Source organism: Poecilia reticulata, linkage group LG8, assembly GCF_000633615.1.
Source record: "Poecilia reticulata strain Guanapo linkage group LG8, Guppy_female_1.0+MT, whole genome shotgun sequence".
Taxonomy (NCBI): Eukaryota; Metazoa; Chordata; class Actinopteri; order Cyprinodontiformes; family Poeciliidae; genus Poecilia; species Poecilia reticulata.
The window spans coordinates 25,131,255-25,156,719 of record NC_024338.1 but is presented as its reverse complement, the minus strand read 5'-3'; the positions used below and the strand labels follow the sequence as shown (position 1 = coordinate 25,156,719).

At 36.4% G+C, this 25,465-nt stretch overlaps 2 protein-coding genes across 3 annotated transcripts; both read left to right on the top strand.

Annotated features, from left to right (window-relative positions):
- Nucleotides 1-533: 533 nt before the first annotated feature.
- Nucleotides 534-12,869, top strand: LOC103469361 (alpha-2,8-sialyltransferase 8F-like). Of its 2 annotated transcripts, XM_008416990.2 has the most exons (8): nt 534-890; nt 4,221-4,295; nt 4,400-4,474; nt 7,998-8,142; nt 9,182-9,294; nt 9,387-9,479; nt 9,567-9,997; nt 12,750-12,869. In XM_008416990.2, the coding sequence occupies exons 1-8, from the start codon at nt 793-795 to the stop codon at nt 12,779-12,781; spliced, it is 1,062 nt and encodes a 353-aa protein (XP_008415212.1). In that variant the 5' UTR covers nt 534-792; the 3' UTR covers nt 12,782-12,869. The 2 variants fall into 2 exon arrangements, with proteins under 2 accessions (XP_008415212.1, XP_008415210.1); XM_008416988.2 differs by lacking the exon at nt 12,750-12,869 and having other exon boundaries at nt 9,567-10,826.
- On the top strand, nt 12,807-20,600 carry LOC103469360 (alpha-2,8-sialyltransferase 8F-like). Its single transcript, XM_008416987.2, has 7 exons — nt 12,807-12,963; nt 14,377-14,451; nt 14,582-14,656; nt 14,770-14,914; nt 19,388-19,500; nt 19,573-19,665; nt 19,752-20,600. The coding sequence occupies exons 1-7, from the start codon at nt 12,887-12,889 to the stop codon at nt 20,215-20,217; spliced, it is 1,044 nt and encodes a 347-aa protein (XP_008415209.1). The 5' UTR covers nt 12,807-12,886; the 3' UTR covers nt 20,218-20,600.
- The last annotated feature ends 4,865 nt before the right edge of the window (nt 20,601-25,465 follow it).

The window sequence follows — 25,465 nt, the reverse complement described above, 5'->3', positions numbered from 1 at the left end:
GAAGTGGTGACGGGGTGTGGTTTAAACTCTGTTTAAGAATGTGAGGTTCATGGAACAGTGCCAGAAGAGAGACTCACACACACAGCGGGGAAACGCTGTGATACACCCAATATCATTTTTAAAAGCATGGAGTGACATAATTTGAAAAACGACCCAAAACAACAACAAAAAAAGCTTTTCGCATGAATACTTTTTAAATCTTTTCAGGTCATGGTGACCTGCAAGTTTATTTTGACTCTTATCATCTTTTAACTCTTGACTACAACTGATGAAAAACAACAAGATGAATTCCTTTTGTTTATTAAATATTTTATGTTGGTGGTTGATGCTTTAACCAAGTCCTTGACAAAAGGTAAATTCAATGAGAGGAAGTCAGGTCATATTGTTCCTTTATTGTCGTTTCTAAAAGGGAAATACGTCTTGACTTCCTTCTGTTTGTTTGCTGGTGTCGATGCTTCCTTGCTATGCTTATAACAAATGCTATAAGCATAGCAGCGATGCTTTTATGCAGCGTTCACACATATAGAAGACATGCAAACCAAGAAAGAAGAGGCAGACCTGAAGGAACGTCAGAATCAGGAGAAGGACATTTAATGCAATAGTTAGTAAATAAAAGCAACGCTTAGAGGCAACACACTAGTTTTCCAGTACATGTGTTCATCCAAGAAATCCCAGTGGGCAGGGCGGTGGATACATGGGAAATTACAGCAGGCGTGTCAAAAAGCAGACTTGTGAAACAGTCAGAGAAGGAGGCAGATCATGAAGAGGGCTGACGGGTGAGGTCAGCCGAAGATGGGAGCCATGAGAGGGCAGCTATTCAGTCTGATGATCGGGCTCCTGTTTCTGGTGAGCCTGTTGACCACTTTCATGTGGCACAAGCTGGACAACAAGTAAGTTGGCTTTTGCTTTGCTGTGAATGGATTCTGCTTAATTTTGACAAAAGTGGTGCAAGATGCTTAAGGACGATGCTTATCAAATCATCTTAATTTGCATACCTGATTTTTCAACCTGGTATGCATCAGCTTTTACTGAGAGTTTTTGTTTCTGTGACCTAAAATACAGCAGAAGATGTTTTTTTTCTTTGAGAAACAGTTCAATTTGAGTCCCGCTGTTAAAGAATATTTTATTCTAAGTTTGCAAAGGTTTTTTAAAACAGAAAAACAGAAAAACAGCGATCTTAATTCAAACCTCAGACTGATCCCGTCTAAAGGAACTGCAGACTGATGAAATATCGGCCACCAACTCATTTAAACTAGTTCTGTTAAATACTAGATCTCTCTGTGCTAAAGCTCTATTAATTAATGATTTCATCACTGAGTGTAATATTGATGTTATGTTTCTGACAGAAACATGGCTGAATGACAATAATGAACCAATCGTACTAATTGAATCAGCGCCTCCTAACTACAATTTTTTAAGTGAGAATAGAAAACATAAAAAAGCTTCAATATTTAAGAATAAATTGTAATAAAATATTTTTGGGTAACTTCACATCTTTTGAGTATCTTGGAACTGAGGTAAAAGGCCACAAACAAACTTTGACACAAAATTTATACAAAACTAAAACATATGTGAAAAATTTCTTTACGGACTTGAATGAGATCCTATCTCTCATATGCATTGATTATGATTGTTTAATAATTGTCGGTTATTTCAACATTCATGCTGACAACCTGAAGACCGAGTGGCAAAAAAGCTCTTTAATATATTAAAGAGTTTTGGTCTAACACAACATGTCAAAACACACACTCAGGGACAGACACTGGACCTGGTTATCAGTAAAGGTGTGAATATTTCCTGAGGTCACCTTGTCGGATCATTTCGTTATCATTAAAAGTACTTTATCCATTATCCTACTTGGACAAAAAGCTACTGTCACAAAACGTACTTTCACAGAAAACACAGCAGAAACATTTAATCAAATCTACTCTTCTTCCTCACTCTTAAGTTATAGGACGTAGATAAGTTGGTGGATGATTTTCAGTGCAAACATTCAGATATCATTGATTACATTGCCCCCATTAAAGTGAAGGTTGTGTCTGGTAGGAAGAAATCTCCATGGAGAAATGCACAAATAGTTCAATCTGCAAGACAACTCTACTGTAGGGCCGAACAGAGATGGCGTAAAACTCAACTCCATGTTTATTATGAAATCTACAAAGAAAGACTTTGTAACTATCACTAACACTAAAACATGCAAGGGAGAATTTCTTTGCAGATATCATAAACAAAAGCATTAACAAAGCTCGAGCTTTATTTGCTACAGTTGAGAGGCTGACAAATCCTCCTATGACGTTACCACATGAATTTCAATCTAATGCTGCCTGCAACAAATTTTTCAGGTTCTTTTGAGAGAAAATTTAAAAGATCAGAGGATTAATCTGCACATCCACTCTAAAGCCACTATTAATGCTGTGCCCAAACCAAACAAATGCAGGAAAAATGACCCAGTTTCAGTTACTTAATTATAAAACCCTAGAAGAAATTATAAGTCAATTAAGCTCCAGTTCCTGCTGTCTGGAAGTCCTACCCACACATTTCTTTAAGAAAGTCCTGCTTGTCGTTGTCAATGATCTGATCCAATTAGTAAACTCATCGCTCTCTTCAGGTGTTTTCCCCCAAGCTTTGAAAACAGCAGTTGTCAAACCACTGATAAAAAAGAACAATCTGGACAAATCACTACTGCAGAATTACAGGCCGACCTCTGACCTCCCATTCATCAGCAAAGTTATTGAAAAAGCTGTTTAAACTATTAAATAGCTTCCTAATGATAACCAACCGCTTTGACTCCTTGCAGTCTGGTTTTCATGCTCACCACAACACGAAGACTGGCGTAGTCAAAGTGTTCAATGACATCCATATGAATATGGACTGTGGGAGAACCACAGTGCTGGTTCTGTTGGACCTCAGTGCAGCTTTAGACACTGTTGACCACGACATTCTACTGAATCGACTGGATAGTTGGGTTGGACTCTCTGGTCCAGTGCTCAACTGGTTTGAATCTTACATAAAGAACAGGGATTTCTTTGTTTCAATCGGAAACTTCTCATCAGAGAGGTCAARGGTCACATGTGKKGTACCCCAAGGTTCAATCCTAGGACCCCTTCTTTTCAATATTTATATGCTCCCACTGGCTCAGGTTATAACAGGAAATAGGATCAGCTACCATAACTACACGGATGATACACAGCTCTACATTATCATGTCACCAGGTGACCTTTGACCCCATCCAATCACTGAATAGATGCTTAGAACAGATCAATGTGTGGATGTGCCAAAACTTTCTCCAGCTGAACAGAAACAAAACTGAAGTTATTATCTTTGGACCTAAAGAGGAGCGAACCAGAATCAATGCACAACTTCAGTTATTACAACTAAAAACCAGCGATCAGAACGAAACCTGGGAGTAGTGATGGACTCTGACCTGAACCTTCAGAGCCACATTAAGACAGTTACAAAGTCGGCCTTCTATCACCTGAAGAACATCTCCAATAAAAGAAACAGCATAAACCTGGAAAACATCCGAAACCACACACAGTGTAGAATGAAGTTAAATCTCTAGCATGTGACTTCTAAAAAAGTATATTTTAATTTTTTGTTAAAACTGTCACTATGTTGTTACAGTTTAATATGAGACATAATCTAAATAAATGCACCTCCCCTGGTCAAAACTAGTCAATCAGATCCAAGAGGAGGGTCTTAGCGCTGTCAATCAATGCTGCTCAATATACTAATGGTGGAGTAACAATTTACCATGCATATAAATTGCTGTTTCTGCAAGAATAACAAACAGTAACATTAAAAATGGTTGATTATTAATTAAGGTATCAATAATTATTAACACTTTTGTCAACTTTTGTACATATTTTAAAAGTAAATTTGGAATATTCTGACTTTTAAAGCATCATGAAATCAGCTTTAAAAGAAAAATATTAGAACGAGAAGGAGCAGAGTGAAAAAAAGAGGAAGGGCAGCATTCTTTCAAAACAGGTGACAAAGATACCACTTCATTAAGATCAAAAACAAAATAAAAGATGCGGACAATTCATGGAGACAGAAAATTCAGACAGGGTTAAACTTAAGTGAACAACATTTGATTTTGACTGCTTTAAGATTTGGCTTCTTCTCTAATCAACGATGAAACAGCCTAATGTAGGAAAAACATTTGTTGAGGACTATGGTCATCATTTTGGTGTTTTTTTCTCTCAATGGTGTCCCAGAAATTTGAAAATTCGCAGACACCTGCCCAAAATGAAAATTGCCCCCCGGTCGACTGATTCCTGCAAAAACTGTGGGTAAGAACTGTTGATCCTTGTTTTGTTTTGTTCCATTTCTGTTTAGTTTTGTTTCATTTCTGCCCTGTGTATACTTACAAAATCTCTTTATTCATTCGTTGCAGGGAGAGTATTAAGAAAGCATTAGATATTTACTACCAAACCTGGAGAAAACAGGAGGACAATTTCAAAAATTTTAGGTAAAAGCCTCTTTTGTTAAATTAATTTGTTGATGTTAGACATTTCCTTTATCTTGATTGTGAAAATAATCTGAGAGCCGAGTTTACGAATATGTGTGAGGTGAAGACTCAGTTTTAGCTACTGGTCCTGCTCTCACTGCTTGGGCATGTCTTTAAAAAGCATTTAGAGATATGTAACAACGAAGTAATCATTCAGCACAAAATAAGTCATTTTATGTCCACCAACACAGTCCTGCTCTTAGTCTAGCTTCTCCACCAACTTGTCAGGGTTGAGTGAAAAGCTGAGCTCTTCCCATCAATGATGCACGCAGACTATTCTTCAATATCATCAACTGCTGACGCTGATTTCTCCACGTCTTGTGAGAGCAAGCTTGTTCGTTTTCTGCAGTGAACCATCTGGACAAGGCAATGGACCAAGTGGACGACCCAAAGAGATTTCTATCTGCTTCCTGTCTTTAGGTTTTGCTTTTTTTTATTGTGTCATTGTGGGATGTGGGTGTCTATAAGCCTTTTTCTAAAATGTGCTCTTGTGAAACGTCCTCTCCGTTCTGATGAGCTTGTAGCAAATCATTTGCCTATAGTTGATTTAAAAAGACACATATATAAGTTTGTTTCTCCATTGTCTGAACAAAGTAAAACTTTTCTTGTTTTACATCAGTTCGAATTACCAAAATTATTTCTATTTGCTAAATTTCAGAAAACATAGCGAGAGTATTCTCTAGATTTATTAATTTTTTTTGTAACTTTCCCCAAATTCAAGAGTTTTCATACATTTGGTAAGGATCAGGGATAACTCTTTTAAAATGTGTAAGTGGCTACAATGTGACCAATGGACAACAAAGTTAATGTTTCGTTGTAGCCATCACAAAGTGCTGAGGTCAGTCTGATGGAGAAGTTGTGGCGTGTGCGAGTGAGCCGACCTTCAAAACAGAATTAGTTACACCAGTTCTGCAAGTCAGACAGTTTAAAAGACAATTATACCTTATACCACTAGCGGAACAAGTCAGCGTCGGGCCGGGGGCGGGGCCAATGACCGGGCCCCTCACGTGTATCACCTGCGCTGCTGGAAACTGTTGAGCGGGGAGGGGGGCGTGTTTCTCGTTTCATTTTTACCCAGGTAGCACATTGGCTAAACTGTGAGTGAAGCAGTCACTGGGACTGACTGCTATATATTCCATTGAGGGACAGTAACTTTAACATTACATATACCTTTCTGAACAGGCGAGGGCGCACTTTCTCTGTCTATAATCAGACATTAAAGCAACTTGAAACCATTCCTCCCTCCCTGGCACCTCTAAACCTGGGCCCCCATCCGGCCCGGGCAGGCCAGCCCCCCCATAGCTCCGCGCCTGCCTTATACTGATCAAATGTATGCATTTGAATTCAAGGAAAGTTACAAAAAAATCTCTAAAAAAGAATGTTCTCACTATGTTTTCTAGCACTTAGCAAATAGAAATAATTGTATTAATTCTAACTTAAAACAACTTACCCTCAGACTGTGAGAAAAACATTGTGTGTTTTTTATTACATTTATGCATGTAAATATCTGGTTTCAACAGTAGCTGTAACCTCACCTGACTGGAGAGGACACTTATGAAAAGTTCAAGAGAACATTTAGAAAAATGTTTAGCATCATACCAGAGGGCTGTTTTGCTGCAAGAGGAACTTTGCTTATTCATTCATAACACAATGAATAAGCAAAACGTTAAGACGCTCTGAAGCTTCAAAAATAGAGAAGTAACACGGCAGAAAACAGGAATGTAGTCTTGAAAGCAGATAGAAATCTCTTAGGGTTAATAATAGTCATTTAAATATGAGAGACCTTCACATTGAATTGAAAAAGGTCTTGGGTCATCCAAGTGGTCCACTGCCTTGTCCAGATGGCTCTCTCCAGAAAACGAGCAAGAAAGTTGGAGAAAGTCAGCGTCAGCAGTTGATGATACTGAAGAATAGTCTGCATGCATCATTGCTGCAAATGCGTGTCATCTTATTCAGTGTATGTACATGTGTGGTTTCAACTGTATGTTTAGAGATGCAATGATTTCAGTGGAAAGACTGATGATGTCTGACTGATGTTGACTTAGTGTTTACCTAGCTTTTCTCCATACGTTCTACAAAAGCATTGGTGTTTGTCCTTCTATGCCCCAGGCTTCTGTAGATTGTGATGTCTCAGACTTTCACTGGATTCATTGTCTGTCATGTCCCTAAGCTACCTTAGATACTGAATTCTGTTTTCTGAAGTGAGAGAGTTTCCGGTTTTCAAGCTGAAACCTTTAGTTTCTCCAGGTGTCTTGGTATCCTTATTTACACTCTTTTGTTGGAATCTTGACAGATGGATTGTGCCTTCCTAGCTTGACAGAAAACTCCACCCTCTACAAAGTAGGCATGAACATGAGGATGATAAACCTTGAGGAGAGACATTTGAGCATCATAGTAAGGCAGATAAATTGTATAGTTTTAGTTTATCATAAACCAAACACCATGAAATGGTGGCTCTGATTTCTGCGAGATCCATTTTCACATGAGACATCCAGAATGCAGCGAGGGAACCATTGTATTCTCTGAGGTAGTTAAATAATTCATTGAAACGTACCAACTCATTGAATCGGCTCATGTTGCGTTGTCTGTAACATGAGCCGAAGTGTGAAGTGTACTTGCCCCAGGGTTTCCTAAAACTTGGGCTGTGATACTTAGTCACACAGGCTGCCAAGTTCTTGCAGTGTCTCTACATAGTAAATGAGATCTTCAGGATGATTCTCTTCGAATCAGGGATAAAACTATTTCCAGGCTAGTGACAGGAAAGCCTTATGGATGGTTTGTGAAGACATTTTGCTCTGTTATATGTCTGTGACCATCATCAACCCCGGTGACTGAATAAAATCTGTTGTGTTATTTAAAAAGACTGCGCTGAGTCAAACTGTGTCATATGTGATTCCAGGATCGACAAATTTCACGTTATTAGTAACATAGAAGCTAGTAGCTATGTGTGATTTTATATCAGGATATTTCTTTCTTTTGTCATAGGACTTTTAATACCGACCATGTGCTAATTTGTACTTGCTTTGACAACCGATGATAAAAGGCAAGTTCAAATAACTTACTTACATTAACTAATAGCTATGTGATTCTAATAGAAATTGTCTACTTAAATGAGTTTACTTAGTTATTTTCATCTTATTAGAATCATATCCATTTGAGCATTCTACAGAATCCTATAAAAACGACTAACTGCAAAATATAAACTTAAATGAAATGGTCTAAGTACATAGGAGATTTTGTTCCTGAAAAACCCACAACTGCTTCACTTATGCATTTAAAAAATAAAAAAGTAAAACTTCACTAAAAACATCCATCTTCCACTTGCTTTGAGCTGGCCTGCCTCCAGCAGCAGATGGAGTGGTATAGTCGGTCACTGGGTTTGTTAAAGGCAGATCAATTTTCTAAACAAAGTGTGTTTGTTTGACTTTACAATGCCTGATTTTCCATTATGCATGTAATGGATAAAGTCCTTGCTATTCCCCAGTCAGCAGCTGAGCAGCAGGTGCCATGGGTTAGATAAAGCCATCATTAGCCAAATGAACACGCCACTGGGATCGAAGCTTGTTTACGATGGGGAGAAGAAGAGGACGGCTCAAATAAATGCAGAGTTCTTCAGCACCTTCCCAAAGGCGAGCGATTTGTTTCTTTAATGTTGTTAAAATACAAGCATATATGTTGAGGAAAGCCTTCAATAGGCTTTTCTAAACCAGTATCAGCACACAGGCATTGATATACTGGATTTGACAATATACCAACAATTAATCAATAATTTAATTTTACATAACTGCTGCTGTTAAAATTAGCTTTAAAAATGAGCTTAGCTTTACTATGGCTTCTATACTTTATGAAGTATTTCATCCTATTTCATGACTGTTATGAATGTCGCCAAGTTTTACAAACAAAGGAGACAATTAGTCCAATTACTGTTGTTTATTGTTCTTTTAAAAATGACAGATGCTCCAGTGCAGCACAAAAAAGTAAACGCTGATAAGCAGGTGTAAAACAACTTTAAATCACTTGTATTCTGCTTTTTCTCACTCTCTTTGTCAGCTTTACTCTACATGCAGCCCACAAATTAGAGATTAAATTCAAGTGTATCAAAAACATCAACACCACAAAAAAACAATTTTTTACACAACACATACACAAAAACCCCAAACAGAACATTCAGTTTGTTACAGTTCAATATTTTATGATTATTTCACTTATAAGAACAAATTTTTCCCATTTTATAAGTAAAACAATCCTGCCAGTGGAAGTAGTACTTTTTAAATCAACATTAAAGAATTATTTGCTTAAAACAAACTCCTATATCTTGGTGGAAAGTTATTTCAGAGTTAGCTTTGTCTTAAAACAAGTGTACCCAGATATTTGCACAAAAACTAGACCAGATATGCTGGGTAAGATTTGGTGTTTTTGCAATGTGGCTACAACAATGTACAAGTACGAGTTATTTAACCAAAATTTATGTGAGGAAACAGTGAAATTACAACTACATGCAAGTAAACATAAAAACATCAAAGTTTAGTTAAAACCAAGCTCAATATCCAGAAGTCAATGACAAAAATAACTACAAATTTTAAATGTCAACAAATACTTTCAACACTTCTTTCCATACAGCCATTTACATTTCCATGTCATGACTTAATCTTTAAATTTTGATTCCAGGTTAGTCCTTTCTCAAACAAAACAATGGCCTCTTGTGCCGTTGTTGGGAACGGTGGCATCCTGGCAAACAGCCAATGTGGAAAAATGATTGACTCAGCTGAGTTTGTCATCAGGTGAGAAAGATTTTCCAGTTGAGATGCTGTATAAATACGATTATGCAGCATGAATTCCATTTAACAGTATCTGTGTTTATTTTGCATCTAAGGTGCAACCTACCTCCTGTTTCAGACGGATATGAGAAACATGTGGGTAGCAAGACAAACCTTGTGACAGTAAACCCGAGCATCCTCTTAGATAAGTGAGCGGGTTTATGAATCTAAGAGGTAGTTTATAACCCTTTTGTCATATACAACCACCTGTCTTCATATGTGCTTCATGTTTCCAGGTATGGGTCTCTAATGAAACGCCGGCGTCCTTTTGTGGAGAAGCTGCGCAACTATGGTGACTCCATGATGCTTCTTCCTGCCTTCTCCTATGGTATGAATACTCCTGTGTCTCTGCGGGCTTTCTACACCGTTGAGGACTTTAAAAGCCCCATCCGGCCTCTCTTCCTGAACCCACGGTACCTTGAGAGTCTGGCCGTCTTCTGGAAATCTCAGGGAGTGAAGGCGCTACGGCTCAGCAGTGGCATTATGATGACCAGCCTGGCGCTGGAAATTTGTGACAATGTGCATCTGTATGGATTCTGGCCCTTCAGTATTCACCCACACAGCTTCCAAGACTTGAGTAACCATTACTATGATAATAAACTAGCTAAAAAGAACGTCCATGCCATGCCAACGGAGTTCAACCTGCTGCTGAAACTGCACACCCAAGGTGTGTTACAACTACACTTGGGGGACTGTGAGCCAGATCATTATTATTAGTCTTGGAGGAAAAACGATCCATCTATCAAGACACGTAATCTTCTTTTGAATGAAAGATTTTAATGACACACCCGGTGGAAACATAAGCTTTCTGTAATTTGTGTGAAGTTCCTGTGCCAAGACACGGTTTAGTTTCTTGAAGATTGGAAACCTTTGGATAATTTTTAAATACGTAGATTCTATAATGGAGACAAAAAACCCTGTCAATGCCTATTCAGGTTTGTGCCTTTAAAGGGAATGTATTATGAAAAATTTACATTTTGCACATTTTTGTACTTCCATATGGATTTTTTTTACTGCTTTTAAAAAATTGTTGGAAAAACCTTAGAAAAAAAACATCCAGCTGTTTTGTGGCAATAAGTTAATGTTTTTTGGTGTTTGAAACATAAGAACCTCCATAATGTAAAGTAACAAATCAGCAGGAACATCACAGTTACCTAGCAACCACTGCTCAGCCTGTTACCTAGCAACCCAAGCGGACCTCCTGCATGCTTGATCAAATGGTTTTACCTCTATATGCGCTGTTTTGTCTTTTCCAAAACACTTGGAAAAGACAAGTGTTTTGTTGTTGACTTACCATTCATTAACCACTTGCTGTTTTCTTGTTAGCTGTACATGAGTCTCTACTAATGCTTTTCAAAGATGTACAGTTGTATAATTGAGCACCTGTTTGCATGCATTTTCACTTTGAGTTGGGAGATGTAGCCAGCAGCAGCTTATATGGATTAATCAATCAATCAATCAATCAATCAATCAATCAATCAATCAATCAATCAATCAATCAATCAATCAATCAATCAATCAATCAATCAATCAATCAATCAATCAATCAATCAATCAATCAATCAATCAATCACGTTTATTAGTATAGACAATTTCAGCAATAAGGCAGTTCGAAGGGCTTTATGTCATAAAAACACAAAAATGCAAAGTCATGGAACGCACAGTCAGCAACTGAAACATTACTTTTTGTCAAATGCCATCATTATACATCAAAGTATTGGTTAGTGTTTCATTTACTATGGAATTTAAAGTGACAAGAGGCCTTAAAACAGCTCTTTCTGAAAGGAGCCCAAAATATTCAGACTGTCCAGACTGAAATCTCATCATCTAAGAATGACATTATGCCAAAAATAATGATACAATAAATGCAGTTATCATGTTTTGTGTAGTGCATAGAGCTACCCTAACTTGTTTAAATGATAGGGCACTTTTAAACAGTTGCAGTTTCCACAAATAAAATGCAATAATAATATTTCTACCAAACAAAAGTTCTCCAACAAGCGATCCTCGAAAGTTGAACAGCATGTCCCCCCTAATAAATTTAATAATTTCAAAATTACTTTTAAAACTTTCTCTTACTCAGGTCATTTTTGTCTGATTTATTTGATTATTTTGAACTATGTGAGTTACATTGAGTGTGTTTATTTTGGTGGAATGAATTATTATTTTTTGGGTGGGGGGGAAGGAATAAAGCAAAGCTGAATGTTCAAACTTATTTTGCATGTCTATTATCACTAAGTGGAGAAAAACACATTGCATGTATCTCCCATTAGCCAAACTCAAGAAGGTTAGATTGAGAAAAAGGCTACTGCTTAAGGAGGGAGTATGAGTTTTTTCCTTTTATATCTAATTTTTGACAGCAAAGAGCATTGAAAAAAATGGAGATTTAATAATTAATTTGAACAAGTTATGATCACTATGAACTCAGAATCTCAGGGCAAAATTCAGAGGTGGGAATGAAGCTTTATTTTATGCAAAAAGTGCAGGAAACTGTAAGAATGTCAGATATTTTTAATTTACACCAGTAGATGGTGCTATTTGAGTGGTGGTTTGACACGGAGAGACTCCGAATGTAGAGATTTAAGATTTAAGTGTTAAGTTGAAAAAAATGGTCCTTGTTTCTGATCATAAAGTTTCTTAGTATTTATAAAAGTTGTCTCAAATGTTTTCAGTCACACTTTGTGTTTAGATAAGCGTCAAAATTACACAGATCTATTTCAACGGCCAAGCCCATTATTGTAATGAACACTAAAATATGCTGGTGGCAGCATCAAGATCTGTTGTTAAATCTATACTGAAATTATTAGTTGTTAAAGTGTTAGCCTTATGTCTCAAACTTTCCCCTCCATCACAGATTTCAGTTGAATTTTACAGGTTTATCAAGTTTCACAAACCTGGATTTTTAACAGGGACGTTTAAGAGTCAGTGAGACACTGAATGTATTTTGGGTATGTTTTTTTTTTTATGGGTATTTTAAGCTCAGCCGAGGCTCATCTTATTCATTTGAATGCTGCTAGTTAACACAATGCTATTTCTCCAATATCATAGAATGACATGTCTGAATTTATWAAAAAATAAATTTTGTCAAAAGCTTTAAAGAATGACTCACTTACCCAAATAAGTTGCCAAAAAAWAGAAGAAAAACAACCTAAAATGACTTCCAAATACTGTTGGGAATAGAGGCGCTCACCGAGTCAAACCAGATATTCAGGAAACACTTTGCAATGAGATATAAGAAAAGAAAATTCTTTATCTCTCTAATTGTTTCGTTTTTAAATAATTTGGTCTTCTCATGGCTCACAATTWTTTTTAATTTAACATTAACTATGCATAAAATGTACACCACAGATTAAGCAATGGCAATAGTTAAACATTAAACTGGAATGAAGCCTGTGTGCTTATTTGCATTCTCACAACAGGTTTTCTGGGAGGAGGGGGAAGTTGCATCTGAGGTTTGACACCGCGCACAGGAAASRCTTCAAAGTCCTCYGATGCAGATAAGCAGACGGAAGGTGAGGGGATTATCTGGAAAAGTTAGCAAAAAGGAAAAAAAAGGATGAGGGGAAGGATTTTCACTTCAATCGTCTTCATTGGGAGTGTGTTGACTCTGGTGTGGTTCTTACAGGACATCAGGTAAGCAACTTTTAAAATTTTAGAAGACAAAAAACACATTTTTCTGTAACAAAAAGAGAAGTGTTGGTTTATTGGCAATGACCTTTGGTTTTGCAAGAGGTAAATCAGAAGTAACACGCTGAGGTTTTTTTTTACCGTATCCACACAAATAAAAATTTTTGACTAGAAATTCAGTTTCTTCTTCTCTGATTAATAGTTGTTCTTTGAAGAGAAAAAACAAAATATACTTCAGGAACATTTTCGGAAAAAAACCCCAGCAACTTTTTTTTTATCACTAATAATGCTTCTGTAACTTTCARAGTGACGAAAATGACAATTTTTGTGGCAATTGCATAAAATATAACATTTTGACAAAAAATAATTTCTGATAATGCCATCTAAATTGTTTACAAATAGGCTGTGGTGGAAAAGGGCTCAGTTTCATTACTTGAGTCAAAGTACTGATCCGAGTGAAATATTGCTCCAATAAAAGTAAAAGAACTGAATTATGTGCTTTGAAAAATATATCAGTTTTAAAATGTCCAGTTATTTAATGATGCATTTCACTTCAGGGTTGTTGAGAATATTTGGGTAAATTGTCTGTTATATAATGGACAGAAAAGTACAGTAACTACAAATATAAATGTTAATAATAATAATAATAATAATAATAATAATAATAATAATAATAATAATAATAATAATAATAATAATAATAATAATAATTCACTCAGACTCTTTACAATTTTATGCATTTTTCATTCACTTCCTCACTAGTGAATAAGTAGATGGAAATGAGAATTTACGGTTTGGCAAGGTCTTGAAACAGTAGAGTTCTGGTTGTAGGATAAGCATCTAATCCTTCTACCAATTAAAATGTTCCTAATCATACCTGTTTTACAAGAACTGTCAAGCTCAGCTTCCCTTAGGGATAAAAAATGAGTCATACAAAGAGTCATGGCATGCTGAGCTTTAGCAATATTTGAAATATGTGAACCAGCTCTTTTAAAAAGAAAATAACATTTGCTACAAGAACCTAGAAACGCTTTTGCACAAATACAAGTCAACAAGGTGTATTTGGTAGAAATTCACCAATAGAATAAATTGGCTAAAGTCTTAAATGAGATTAATCCATGTGTAATCAGAAACATTATTTATGATTTAAAGAAAACCTGGACACTGATGTTGAAAAAAAGCATAAATCACTTCCAATGACTAAGTTTGTCTGCAGCAAATAGGTTTTTATTTCAACCAATTCAAACATAGGTGTGTTGCATAAAGATGTTTATGTAATTGTGTAATGCTTTACTCTGTGAAAAGTCAAAGTAATTAAGCTATTTTAGCACAGAATTTCAGAAAAATGAAATGTGTGTGTGTGTGTGTTTGTCATTTAGCTGATATTTTTTCTGCTTTTTCTCTTTTTGGGTATCACAGCAATGGGGAAAGTAACCAAAACCAGCAGAAGATGAGAAGCGCACCTGACACCATTGCTGCTTGTAAAAACTGCGGGTGAGAAAAGAAACATCTGCAGCCATTCACTTTAGCAGTCTCTTTATTCATGTCAGAATCAAATAAAGATACGTTATCACTATGGAAAATAACAGCTTACCTTCTTGTTGAATGTGTCTCTGTTTTCCAGAGAGAAAATTAAGCAGGCATTAGATGTATACTCTGAAACCTGGACAAAACAAGACTTCAACTATGAAAAATTCAGGTAAGGATTTTTTTCTTTATCGCCCCATCATGTCATTGTAAATGAATGACATTGGCTGTAGTTAATATACCCCAAAAGAGAATGTTTAACAAGGCTTTTTTGTGATTTCACAGGTTGGACCTCAGAGTTAACGTCAACGGTTTTGATGAAGCCGTCATAACCCAGACGAACACTCCAGTGGGATCCAGGCTTGTTTATGACGGTGAGAGGAAGAGGATTATGAATGTGACCCAACAGATTTACGACTTATTTCCAAAGGTAAGTTGCTTTCATACAACATAACACGTCTTGAAAATTATGGTTCTTTCGTTGTTCTTTAATGTTCTTCCTTTAGAGATAACAGAGCCATCTCTACCTTCTTTGGTGACATGGGAGAGATAATGGTTTAGCATGAATTTATAGGCACATTGCTGGTGTGCCATCCAGATAGATTACAAAGTCTTATCAAAGTCCTATCTTTGACCATTATCAACGATAGGACTTTGATAAGGGTCTAGTTCAACACAGCAAAAAGCCCAGTGTTAATTTAACTCTGAAGAGTGTGGACCATATAAACACTGAAAAAGTGTTAATATTAACTCTGTGGGAGTTAAATCAACACTGGGAATTATGTTGTTAACTCCCACAGAGTTGATATTAACRCTTTTTCAGYGTTTATATAGTCCACACTCTTCAGAGTTAAATTAACACTGGGCTTTTTGCTGTGTTGAACTAGACCCTTACCAAAGTCCTATCGTTGATAACGGTCAAAGATAGGACTTTGATAAGGGTCTAGTTCAATAGTCTATAGAGCAAAAACCACACAGTCATAGTCCTTCAACAAACTATTCCTGACAAGTTCCCAGCATTCAACAAGCTACAAGCTAAAAATCACAAACAAGATGGCAGGGACAAAGCAGTTAAAAACAAATATTTACGTCAGGTCTATTTCTCACCAGTAATACCAGATGATCCAATCATATAATGTCCCTCTAAGTTTTTTGTTTAGAATATTTAGACAATGACAAAATAATATTTTTATAAGAATTCTCGTAGCCTGATAACACTAAGACAATACGAAACAAAACTAGGACTAGAAACAATTATTTTGTGAGATATTTTGGTGGGGAAAACAGCAGTTAAGATGGAAGGTAAAGATTAATGTTGAGCATTTATCTTTATCTTTCACTTAAAAAATACTGATACAGTTCCAGTAGATCTAATGACTGAGTTATTTGTATTTATAAGGGTCTAGTTCAATAGACTAGGCCCTCACCGGAGGAGCTGACAGAAAAACCAGCTCCTCTGGTTTTTCTGTCATTTCACCTTATAGTCCATAGACTATGAGGGTTTATTTATTGTAAAGAAAAACTCAAACCTGTCTGCTATGTGAGGTGGGGACAAAAAGAAGAAGCTGTAGACATTTCTAGCTATGTTAGCCACTTATTATCATAATAAAATGTTTCTTCTAAAAGTTTTTGTTGGTTAAACACGCAATGTCAACAAACATTTCGTTTGTCTAGAAGAAAGGGATTACTTTTTCTAAGGACGTTTTTTCTAGACGAGCCTAGAAAAGGTTTACTTAGAAAAAGTAATCCTTTCCTTTTCTTACGGTAAGCCTTTGCTAGGATTCCACACTTGGCATCTGTCACTTGTTTCTTGTTTCCATAGAGCTTGTCGGGTTTCTAAAGCAGTCACTATTTTCTGATTTTGAACAGACTGAATGTCCCAAACGACGTGAATAGTGTTCTATTCAGTTCAAACAAGCATAAGTCATGTCCAACAATCCTATTCTTTTGTTTTCTGTGTCATAATGTCAACATCTCAACTGTCAGAAAATGTCTTGATTGATGAGGACTGCTTTAGCCTGAAATGTCTGTCTTGCTATATGGGCTTTGCATATATTAACCCTTCAGGCAACCACTGAGCAGACAACTGCTGAAATTGCATCAAGCTCCAAAATGACTGAAGCGAGTTTCTTTTCTCCTTTTTTTTTTTAGATGTACTACCTTATTAGATTAGAAATGTGCATTAAAAGGAATTGGAATTCGGAGTGATAAAGTCTAGGGTTTTACTAACAGTGTTGCAAATTAAATCATGTTTCTTGAGGGTGTCTAGAAAAGCTGACCGGTGTTTTTCTGATCACAGTCAAGTTATGATTTTTGGCAGAGAAAGGTGGAGTTGTGGATGCTGTCAAAATGTGGGAAGTAAAGCAGCAGCTTTACTCTGCTGGATCATGCAAATATGCTGGAAAAAGAAGTTACTTTAAATCTTACCTCTCTGGGTTTCTGTCATGTAATGTTTCACTCATAATTTATTTCTAAATCCTCAACATGTAGTTGATATTCCCCAAATCCTCACTCCTCTGGCTGAATGGTGCAAAATTAACCAAAAAAACAATAAAGCTAATGAAAAAAAGCCTTTCTGGACTTTAAGTTATTGTTTATTTCGTCATACCTTGACATTTTTGCTTTGCCATTGTGTTTGTTCATTTTTTTCTCATTGTTTGTGGTTTGGATTTGTTTTCTAGATGAGTGTTTCTATTTATTTGGTGTTTACATTAGGTTGAGGTTTCTTTCCACCATTTTTCATTCTCTTTCTTTATCGTTCACATGCCCTCTGTGTATCAGCTTTCATCCCTTCTCAGCCCCTCTGGTTTTTCTGTCATTTCGCCAAGCCTTCCTCGATATGTATAACTCCTTCTCTTCATTGCTCTTTGCTGGATCCTTCTTTTATCTTATCTTATTTACTCTTCTCTCCCACTCCCTTGTTTATTGGCACTGTTTTGTTCAACATACTCACGTTTTCCAAGTACCACCCTTGGAACACTGTCATTATAAAGAACTGCCTTGCCCTTTAGTCTTTTCACTTGCTTCCTGCCCAAAGTCAAACCCACGCAAGACGTCCTTCATACATTTCAGATTTTTATGTAATGCTGCCAGGTATCTGATTTTCACTCTTTTAAAGGGACAGTATTTTGTAAAGTTTACTCTTTTGAGCTTCACATCATTTTATATTGTTATTCCCTCGTCATAAGGCAACCATTATGCTGTGCAAAACACCTGGTTGGATCTGGTCTTCATACAACAGAATAAATAAATACACAGACTATTAGTTTTGTGTCATCATTGTTTACACCTGTGAATTACAATCTCTGTTGTGACTACTAAACACAAAACGTTTAGGTAGAGAAAATACTAGAGGCGCACCGATTGCAGTTTTCCGATTACGATTTTGACCAATACTGCTGTTTTTTTGTCTGAAATGTTGCTAAACATAGCAAGAAAGTTGCTGAGTTGCCAACAAACGTGCAGACATGACCTGGTGGGCGGGTCTATCAGTCAAACATCAAGGCTGAAAAATAGAGGTTGATTTTTAGACCTTTCTGGAGGTAGATTAGATCAGTTTCAGATGTAAGTATTGGCTCCTAAATCTAAAGAAATCGGTGCACTCCTAGAAAATATTGTGGTTAAATAAACTTTTGAAATGTGGGTTTTCTGTAAGTTTACCCAACAGTTCCCCCAAAGTACTAGTGTAGAGGAGTGAAAACAAGGTATAATACGTAATGAAAACTTATAAAAACAGGCACCTCAAAATTATATTTTCTTTTTCTATCCTTAATTAATTTCTCCTCGTTGTAAGTTCTTTAGTGTTATTTCAGTTATTCGGTGAGATTCCACATACAACCGCCAGGGTGCGCCTGTCGCATTGATGGCATAGAGAAAGTGGGACACACAGAAGAAGAAGAAACCTGCTAAAGAAGGCTTGACCCTTTGTAGCTACGTCACTTTTAGTCATTCGAGGCGTAAAGACGGACGTTGGAAGTGAGGGAGTATTGAACAGAGCAACTGACTTTGTTGTCCAAAATGGACTTTATTCATGGCTTTTACTTGTTTGAGTCGAGCTAATTTGTCTGAACGTAACACACCTGGTTGGTGGTATTTATAAAAGTTTGAAATAGCTAGCTTAGAAACCGACCCATACTTCCTCCGTCCTGAATTGTTAATCAGATTCCCGACTTTGCTTGAATTCACACCACATGATTTATATCACTATGTCATAAACAGAGTTTCCCCTCACACTGGAGTATGATTAAAAAGATACAAAAGACGAGACGCTAACCAGTTTTTTTTTCATACATGCTAGGCCACATGACACTGCACCATCGTCTCCCTATGTGTTACTAATGGCCACATGCCTGCCTCCTACATAATACAATATATTTTTCTATTCATACTTATAAGAACGTTAGTGTTCTTACCTTGTAAAAGGTGTTAGTTGAAAATCCGCAGTTACACCGGGGGCTGGCGATGATTATGATTGACAGCTGCCAGTCGTTATGATTGACGGCTGCTATCCATCGCCGCCGTATCTTTCCTCAATAAAAGTTATCTGTGCAGCTGACCACGCAGCGCCTTATCACGATTTTTAAAGTGAATTCAACTAAATAGAAGCGATATTAGGTTACTGTTTTTAGACTAACTTTAAAGGAGCGCATTGGTTGTTTTGACCTCCATCATGGCGGAGTGGGCGAAGTTCTCGAGAGCCTGTCCAAGGTTGTCGGGCAACACTGGGATAATTGCTCATGTTAAATTGCCATTATGTGTAAGTACCTGCATGGTTGAATAGCTTTATGTGTCTCTGGCAATTGTGTGATGGGCTGATGGCCTATTCACACCATAACTCGAGCCTCATTTGCTGATCGCTGAACGCAACGTGATGTATTTTAAGATTTTTTGTTGATGATTTCAGGGTCATCCTTTCTCAAATAAAAGATGGGACACATGTGCTGTCATCGGGAATGGTGGGATCGTTGCAGACAGCAGTTGTGGAAAAATGATAAATTCAGCTGATTTTGTCATCAGGTGAGAAAAATGTTGAAGAAAAATCTGTCATGTCTGAGAACTGCCATGTCTGAATTCATGTTTGTTCTTCAGGTGTAACCTGCCTCCTTTGTCAAACGGATATGAGAAAGACGTTGGAACCAAGACAAACCTTGTAACAGCAAACCCAACCATTCTCTTAAGGAAGTGAGTAGATAAGTCACTAAGGTTATTTTGTAATCTTAAAAACATCACTGATTGTTTTTTTTTTCACTTTATATTTATATTTATAGGTTTGAGTCTCTAGTGGGACGTCGACGTCCACTAATGAAAAAGCTGAGTAGCTACGGCAACTCGATGCTGCTCCTCCCTGCCTTCTCGTTTGGCATGAATACAGCTGTTTGCATGCGAACTCTTTACACCATTCAGGACTTTGACTCTGCCATCCAACCTGCCTTCATCAACCCTGAATACCTCATTAAACTCTCCAAATTCTGGCGCGCACACGGGCTGAAAGAAGCACGGCTCAGCACCAGAGTCATGATGGCAAGCCTGGCACTGGAGCTTTGTGACAACGTGCATCTTTATGGATTCTGGCCATTTGGTATTCATCCATTCAACTTCAAAAACTTGACTAACCACTATTATGACGACGTCAAAGCAAATACCTATTTTCACTCCATGCCGGTAGAGTTCAGCATACTCCTCCAGTTACACAAAAATGGTGTGCTACGCCTACACCTTGGGGACTGTCGATAAGATCATATCCAGTCCATCAACCCATAAAGGAGAACAAGTTCTTGTTTTGTAATGACAGGGTGACAATGACTGAGATGCTTAGTCCTGTTGAGAGAAAGGGATTGAATATGTCAAAGGTATCTGGGAACTGTCTTCTCTAGGCAGGTATTTCAACTATAACACACTGTCAATTCAAATATTTATATTTATTATTGTAAATGACAAAAACTGCATTGAATCAAACTGACCACTATTGAGAAAAAAGGGTAAATAGTCACTTGTATACACAATGGCAGGAATCAGGTTTTTTGGTTGTATCAGAATGGTATTGAGTCTTATATTTATTTGGGGAAATATTGCATTTATGTTGCAATCCACAAAATAAAAATCACTTTTACTGGTTATAATGGGTCCTGTGATGTAACCCGCCTCTCATCCAATATATATCTAATCTTATTTAACTCTTTCCAACACAACAGTAGACTTTTTGAGCGTCAAAGTGCATAAAATTTGCCATAATTTTGAAAAAAGAACATTTGAAAAGTATTTGGGTCAGTTTGTTCTTTAATTTGTCGTTATCAGTTGTTTCATGCCAGTGTGGCTGACAAGGAATAGGATGCATGTCACTGGAATGTACTTTCCTGTTCATATGTATAATTAAGTTAAGAAAAGTTTCCGCGTTACAAAAGCTTAAAAACTCACCGCACCAAAGTGTCACTCCAAGCGCTTATTGCTTTGAAGAATTACAGGCAATCCAACTGGTTTTCTTGATGTCACACATGATGGAAACAACAAAGGTTTTCATGTCTTTTTATTGCACCTTTTATGCAATGCACAAAGTGTTTTTTTATGAATTTATGCAAACAATAGCAAATTTTGTTATTATTTCTTTAATCTTTTGTCTGCATGCTTCTACTCCAGACTGGGGAATACTTATGATGTACCGCGTACTGCTTTAAGTAAGTGAGCTGCTTCCTGGTTCCAATTTACTTTCATATCAAATGTACGCGTTAAGTCCCAGGTAAACACACTAACGTCCTAAGTTGAGTTAAATTACTTCACATTTTAAGAGTATTACATTTCACTAAATTTGTCATTTACTCACAGAATAATAATAATAATTTTGAATATTTAGAAATTATTTTTAAAAGCTGCGTTTACAAAACAGTTGTAAAAATAAATTTACTTCCTGATCAAGTTGATTTTACTAGAAATGAATGTGGCGCTGCTCTCTGCTAGTTAGGATGCACTGATTTTGTTAAGGTTTAACGTAGCGAGTCTTACCGTGAGCACAAAATAATCAGAGAAATAATCAGAGGAAATAGTTCAATTTGAATAAAGGAAAGTCCGTGTTATGCTGACATCTGATTAAAAAGCCAGTTTGTAATCTCTCCCCTCCTCCCTCAAGTACATCGGAGTCAGAACATGTTACTTTACACATCATGATTGAATTAAAAAGCTGAAAGAAATGTAACATGAACCATTCATTAGCATTCATTAGTTACTTTATTGGCTCTGACTCATCATTCTTTGTGTAAGTTTAAATTAAATGTAACTTAAATGTAAGCTAACTTAACGTAACAGTTATTTGTTTTGGTATAAAATTGAGTCTAAAGTGATTAAGTTTATGACTGAAGTTTAACACGTTTTCAAGTCACACAGTTCAAGTTCACCTCTCTGCTATAAAGTCTTTCAAAGAAGTTACAATTTTTAACAATTTGCTTTTGCCACCMCACTTTGGAGACTGAGAGCCCCGTCCAAACGGTAAAGATTTTTTTTTCTAAAGCTGGAACGTTTTTAACCATTTGTGCCTCGCATCTTCACAAAGATGGCGGCTTATGTGCCTTTTAATACACTAATTCCGGAGTGGACGGAAAAAACGCCTTTGTTTGTGAATCATTAGCCCAACCAGTAACCTGTTTTATAACTCCTAACATGTCATAACATCAATGGTGGATCATATATCTGTGCATGTGCTGCCTAACTCTTTAACCTCACTAAAGTTTTGGCAGCAGCTGCAAAAGGTTTTACAAGAGATTCCACTCATGTTTCGTTGTTTGCCATTCGTGTTTTATTTTACGTACCACTAACTTCATATGGAGGCTTTCTGTGCATGTGTAGCGCCACTTTCGGGTCTGAGGGAGTAAAAATGTTGTTTTGAGACGCTTTGTGTGTTTCCATGTAGTTTAAAACATTCCTGAAAATGGTGCCGTGTGTTCAACAACTCGTTTTGGAAAAAATACATTGGTAGCACAAAGTTTAGAGGCATGAAATAAAGGGTGAACGTGACACAGGCGCCTCAATGTTATCCTCAATAAGCAGGATAATCATTCAAAATGCCAAATTAACACAAATATTCTCCACAGACGCAAAAAAAAAAAAAAATTCCTGCGAAAGGAGGAATTTTAGTCTCAAGGTCTATATTCTTTAAAAATTTAAGGAACGATCCAGAACTCTGGGAATATCTGGAGTGAAGTAAAACTCAAGTGAAACTAAGTGTCACCGGCATCTTTTGATGCATTTGCAGGAACTGCCTCACCCAAACATGGAATTGAGCCTTGTTCCAAAGAACAAGGCTCAATTCCGTGTTCTTTGGAATTGAGCCTGGAGTATAACAGCCTTTTCATTTATCACCATAACCGTAAATTGCTTGAGCAGAGATTAACTGCTTCATCACCTGGTTTTTGTTCATATATTAATCATAAACTTTAAAGTCCAGTTTATGATCAATACTTTGCAAGCATCAATGACTGTAATAAAAAATACAAAGCCATTAATTAAAATGTTAGTGAATATTGTTGCAAACACCATTTGCAAAGTGAAATATTAGTCAGATTAATATTTGAAGCTTTTATTTCTCTTTATTGTGAGGATTATCAGATTGCAGCTAAAGAAAGCAGCATCACCTGACTAATGAAATAAGACAGAAATATTGGCCTAATAAGGAAGGTGTTATCTTGTATAGTTTGATTGCAGTTTATTTTTATCCTTTCTCCTTCTCACATCACTAAAGATCAAGACGGACGTTGAACTTTGAAATCCACGGTCACAGCTTGGGGTCAAACAGCAGATTTGCTCTTTTCCCCCCTTCTGCTTATTGCTTTCTTCTGAGTAAATCCAAAGCAGACCCGCCAGTTTTCAACTCCACAAATATTTACCTTACACAAGGATTAAGGTTGAAAAGTCTAGAATAAATGTGTTAACGTTTAAAGGCTCACTTCCTGAAATAGACCTGTATATTCTGGAATGTGATTTTTAAAGTTTATCTAACTTACCTACAGTAATTTCCGCAGCTAAGAAGGAAGAAGTAATATAAAACAAATTAAACATTAAGGATAATATCTACTTTAAGATGATTCATGTCAAACGTTTTCATAGGGAAAGAAGGCAGCTCTGAGCTCAGAAACAAAGCACACAATACAAACAAAACATTAAGAAAATCGGAAAAATTTGTGTCAAAGTTTGCAGTGAGTCTTGACTCTGGATCTCAAAGATCTCTTTGGTCGTCACCTTTCGTGCAGAGTTGTCCTGTCGTGCTATTCAGCCAACAGAGGCAGATAAAAAAAGTCATGCTGGACAGCTATATGTATGCAATCTGGCTGGAATTAGTCTGCTGGTCAAAAGATTGAAATTGCAACAAAAACAGACTGCACATAGTTGATAATATAGATTTTTAATTTTGGTCAGAAAAGACTAAATGATGGCATTTTGTATAATAAAGTATTGAATAAAACTACAACTTTGCCAGAATTAAATTTGTATGTAAAAATGTAATGTAAAAATATTAAAATAGAATTGTGCAATGCTGAGTTTCAATAAAGCATAAGTAGTGCAGTATAAAAGACATGCTTTTGCACAAACTAAATGTGTCTGACATGATCAAATTCTGTCTAGAAACATTTTGCTGAATACGTTAGTTTATAGTTTATTTGGTGATCAGTCACCATTCTGACAGAAAAACACTCGGGCTGCCGTGGGTTTTTTCCCAGCATGCTTATTCTTGAACCAGTTTTAATTTCATTTCTTGTTTAATGAGAAACAATGAACTCTCAGATAACTTGCTCTCCAAAACTTTCCTTTTATACCTGTGACCTCCAGGCATCTAGCATCCTAAACCGTAGTACTATTTTCTGTTCATGGAAAATTGTTAATTTTCAATTAAAGTATTTGAATACTAGTAAAAAGTACAAGAGTTTCAAAGGTTTGTCGCCGCCTAGTGGTTGAGGTTTGTATGAGAACATTTGAAGCTTTTTATCCCGTCTTCGTTTCATGTCATAAAAATGAAAGAGTAAAATTTGAAAAAAGTTTAAAGCTTTTGTATTTTTCTTTAAAATAAATTTTTATATAATTTAAATATATTGAATACATGGAGCAAAATGTTAATGTAAAAACTTTTTTAAACATTTTTTTATTTTTTTGCTTCATCAAAAATATCTGTAGTATTTTTCAGACATTTTCATAGACATTACAACCATTGCTGGCAGTATGTACTATAATAAGTATATACATTTATAAATGTCAGAGTTCCAAACTAAATATTTAATTCACAAGCTAAATATTTCCTTTTTAAACTACATGTGTAGTTTGAAAGCTAAACATTTAGTTTGAAAAATAAATATTTAGCTCAAAGTTAAACATTTAGTTTGGAACAATATATTTAGCTTATGAATTAAATATTTAGTTTGAAACTCTGAGATGTGTAAATGTATAAATAACATGGTGAAAATATAAAATAATTAACTAATGACTAAATAAACCCAGATTTTGTTATTTTTTTACTGTATAACTTTACAAACTGCACCCTGTACGAAACAAACGTGACATTTGCCAGCTCTGTGTTTTCTCAGCGCGTGTGTCTGAGAAGTGCATGACGTCAACAGGTCAAACGGGCACAAGCTCACAGGCCTCATGCTAAGCAGCTGAGGAATGCACAGGGATCAGCTGTTCCTCAGCCACATGACTCCCTTACTGCCCTCCTGAGGCTCATGTCTTCCAGCACATCTCCTGTGGAGCCATTTAATGGTTAAAAACAAGAAACTATGAGAGGATTTACAAGGAAGTGAACAACTGTGAAGCCAACAGCTGGAGAATAAGAAAATATTCTCTTTGGGATCACTGGAGTGTCTGTCGCTACAAGCCTAATGGCTGCGAATACAGAAAAAACATGTCTTTCAATTTAAAAATAACTGCATATTCCCTTAATCTAATTTATTTTTGCCACTCTTATTCTTTTTATGTAAAGCTGCAGTATGTAACCTATATATATATA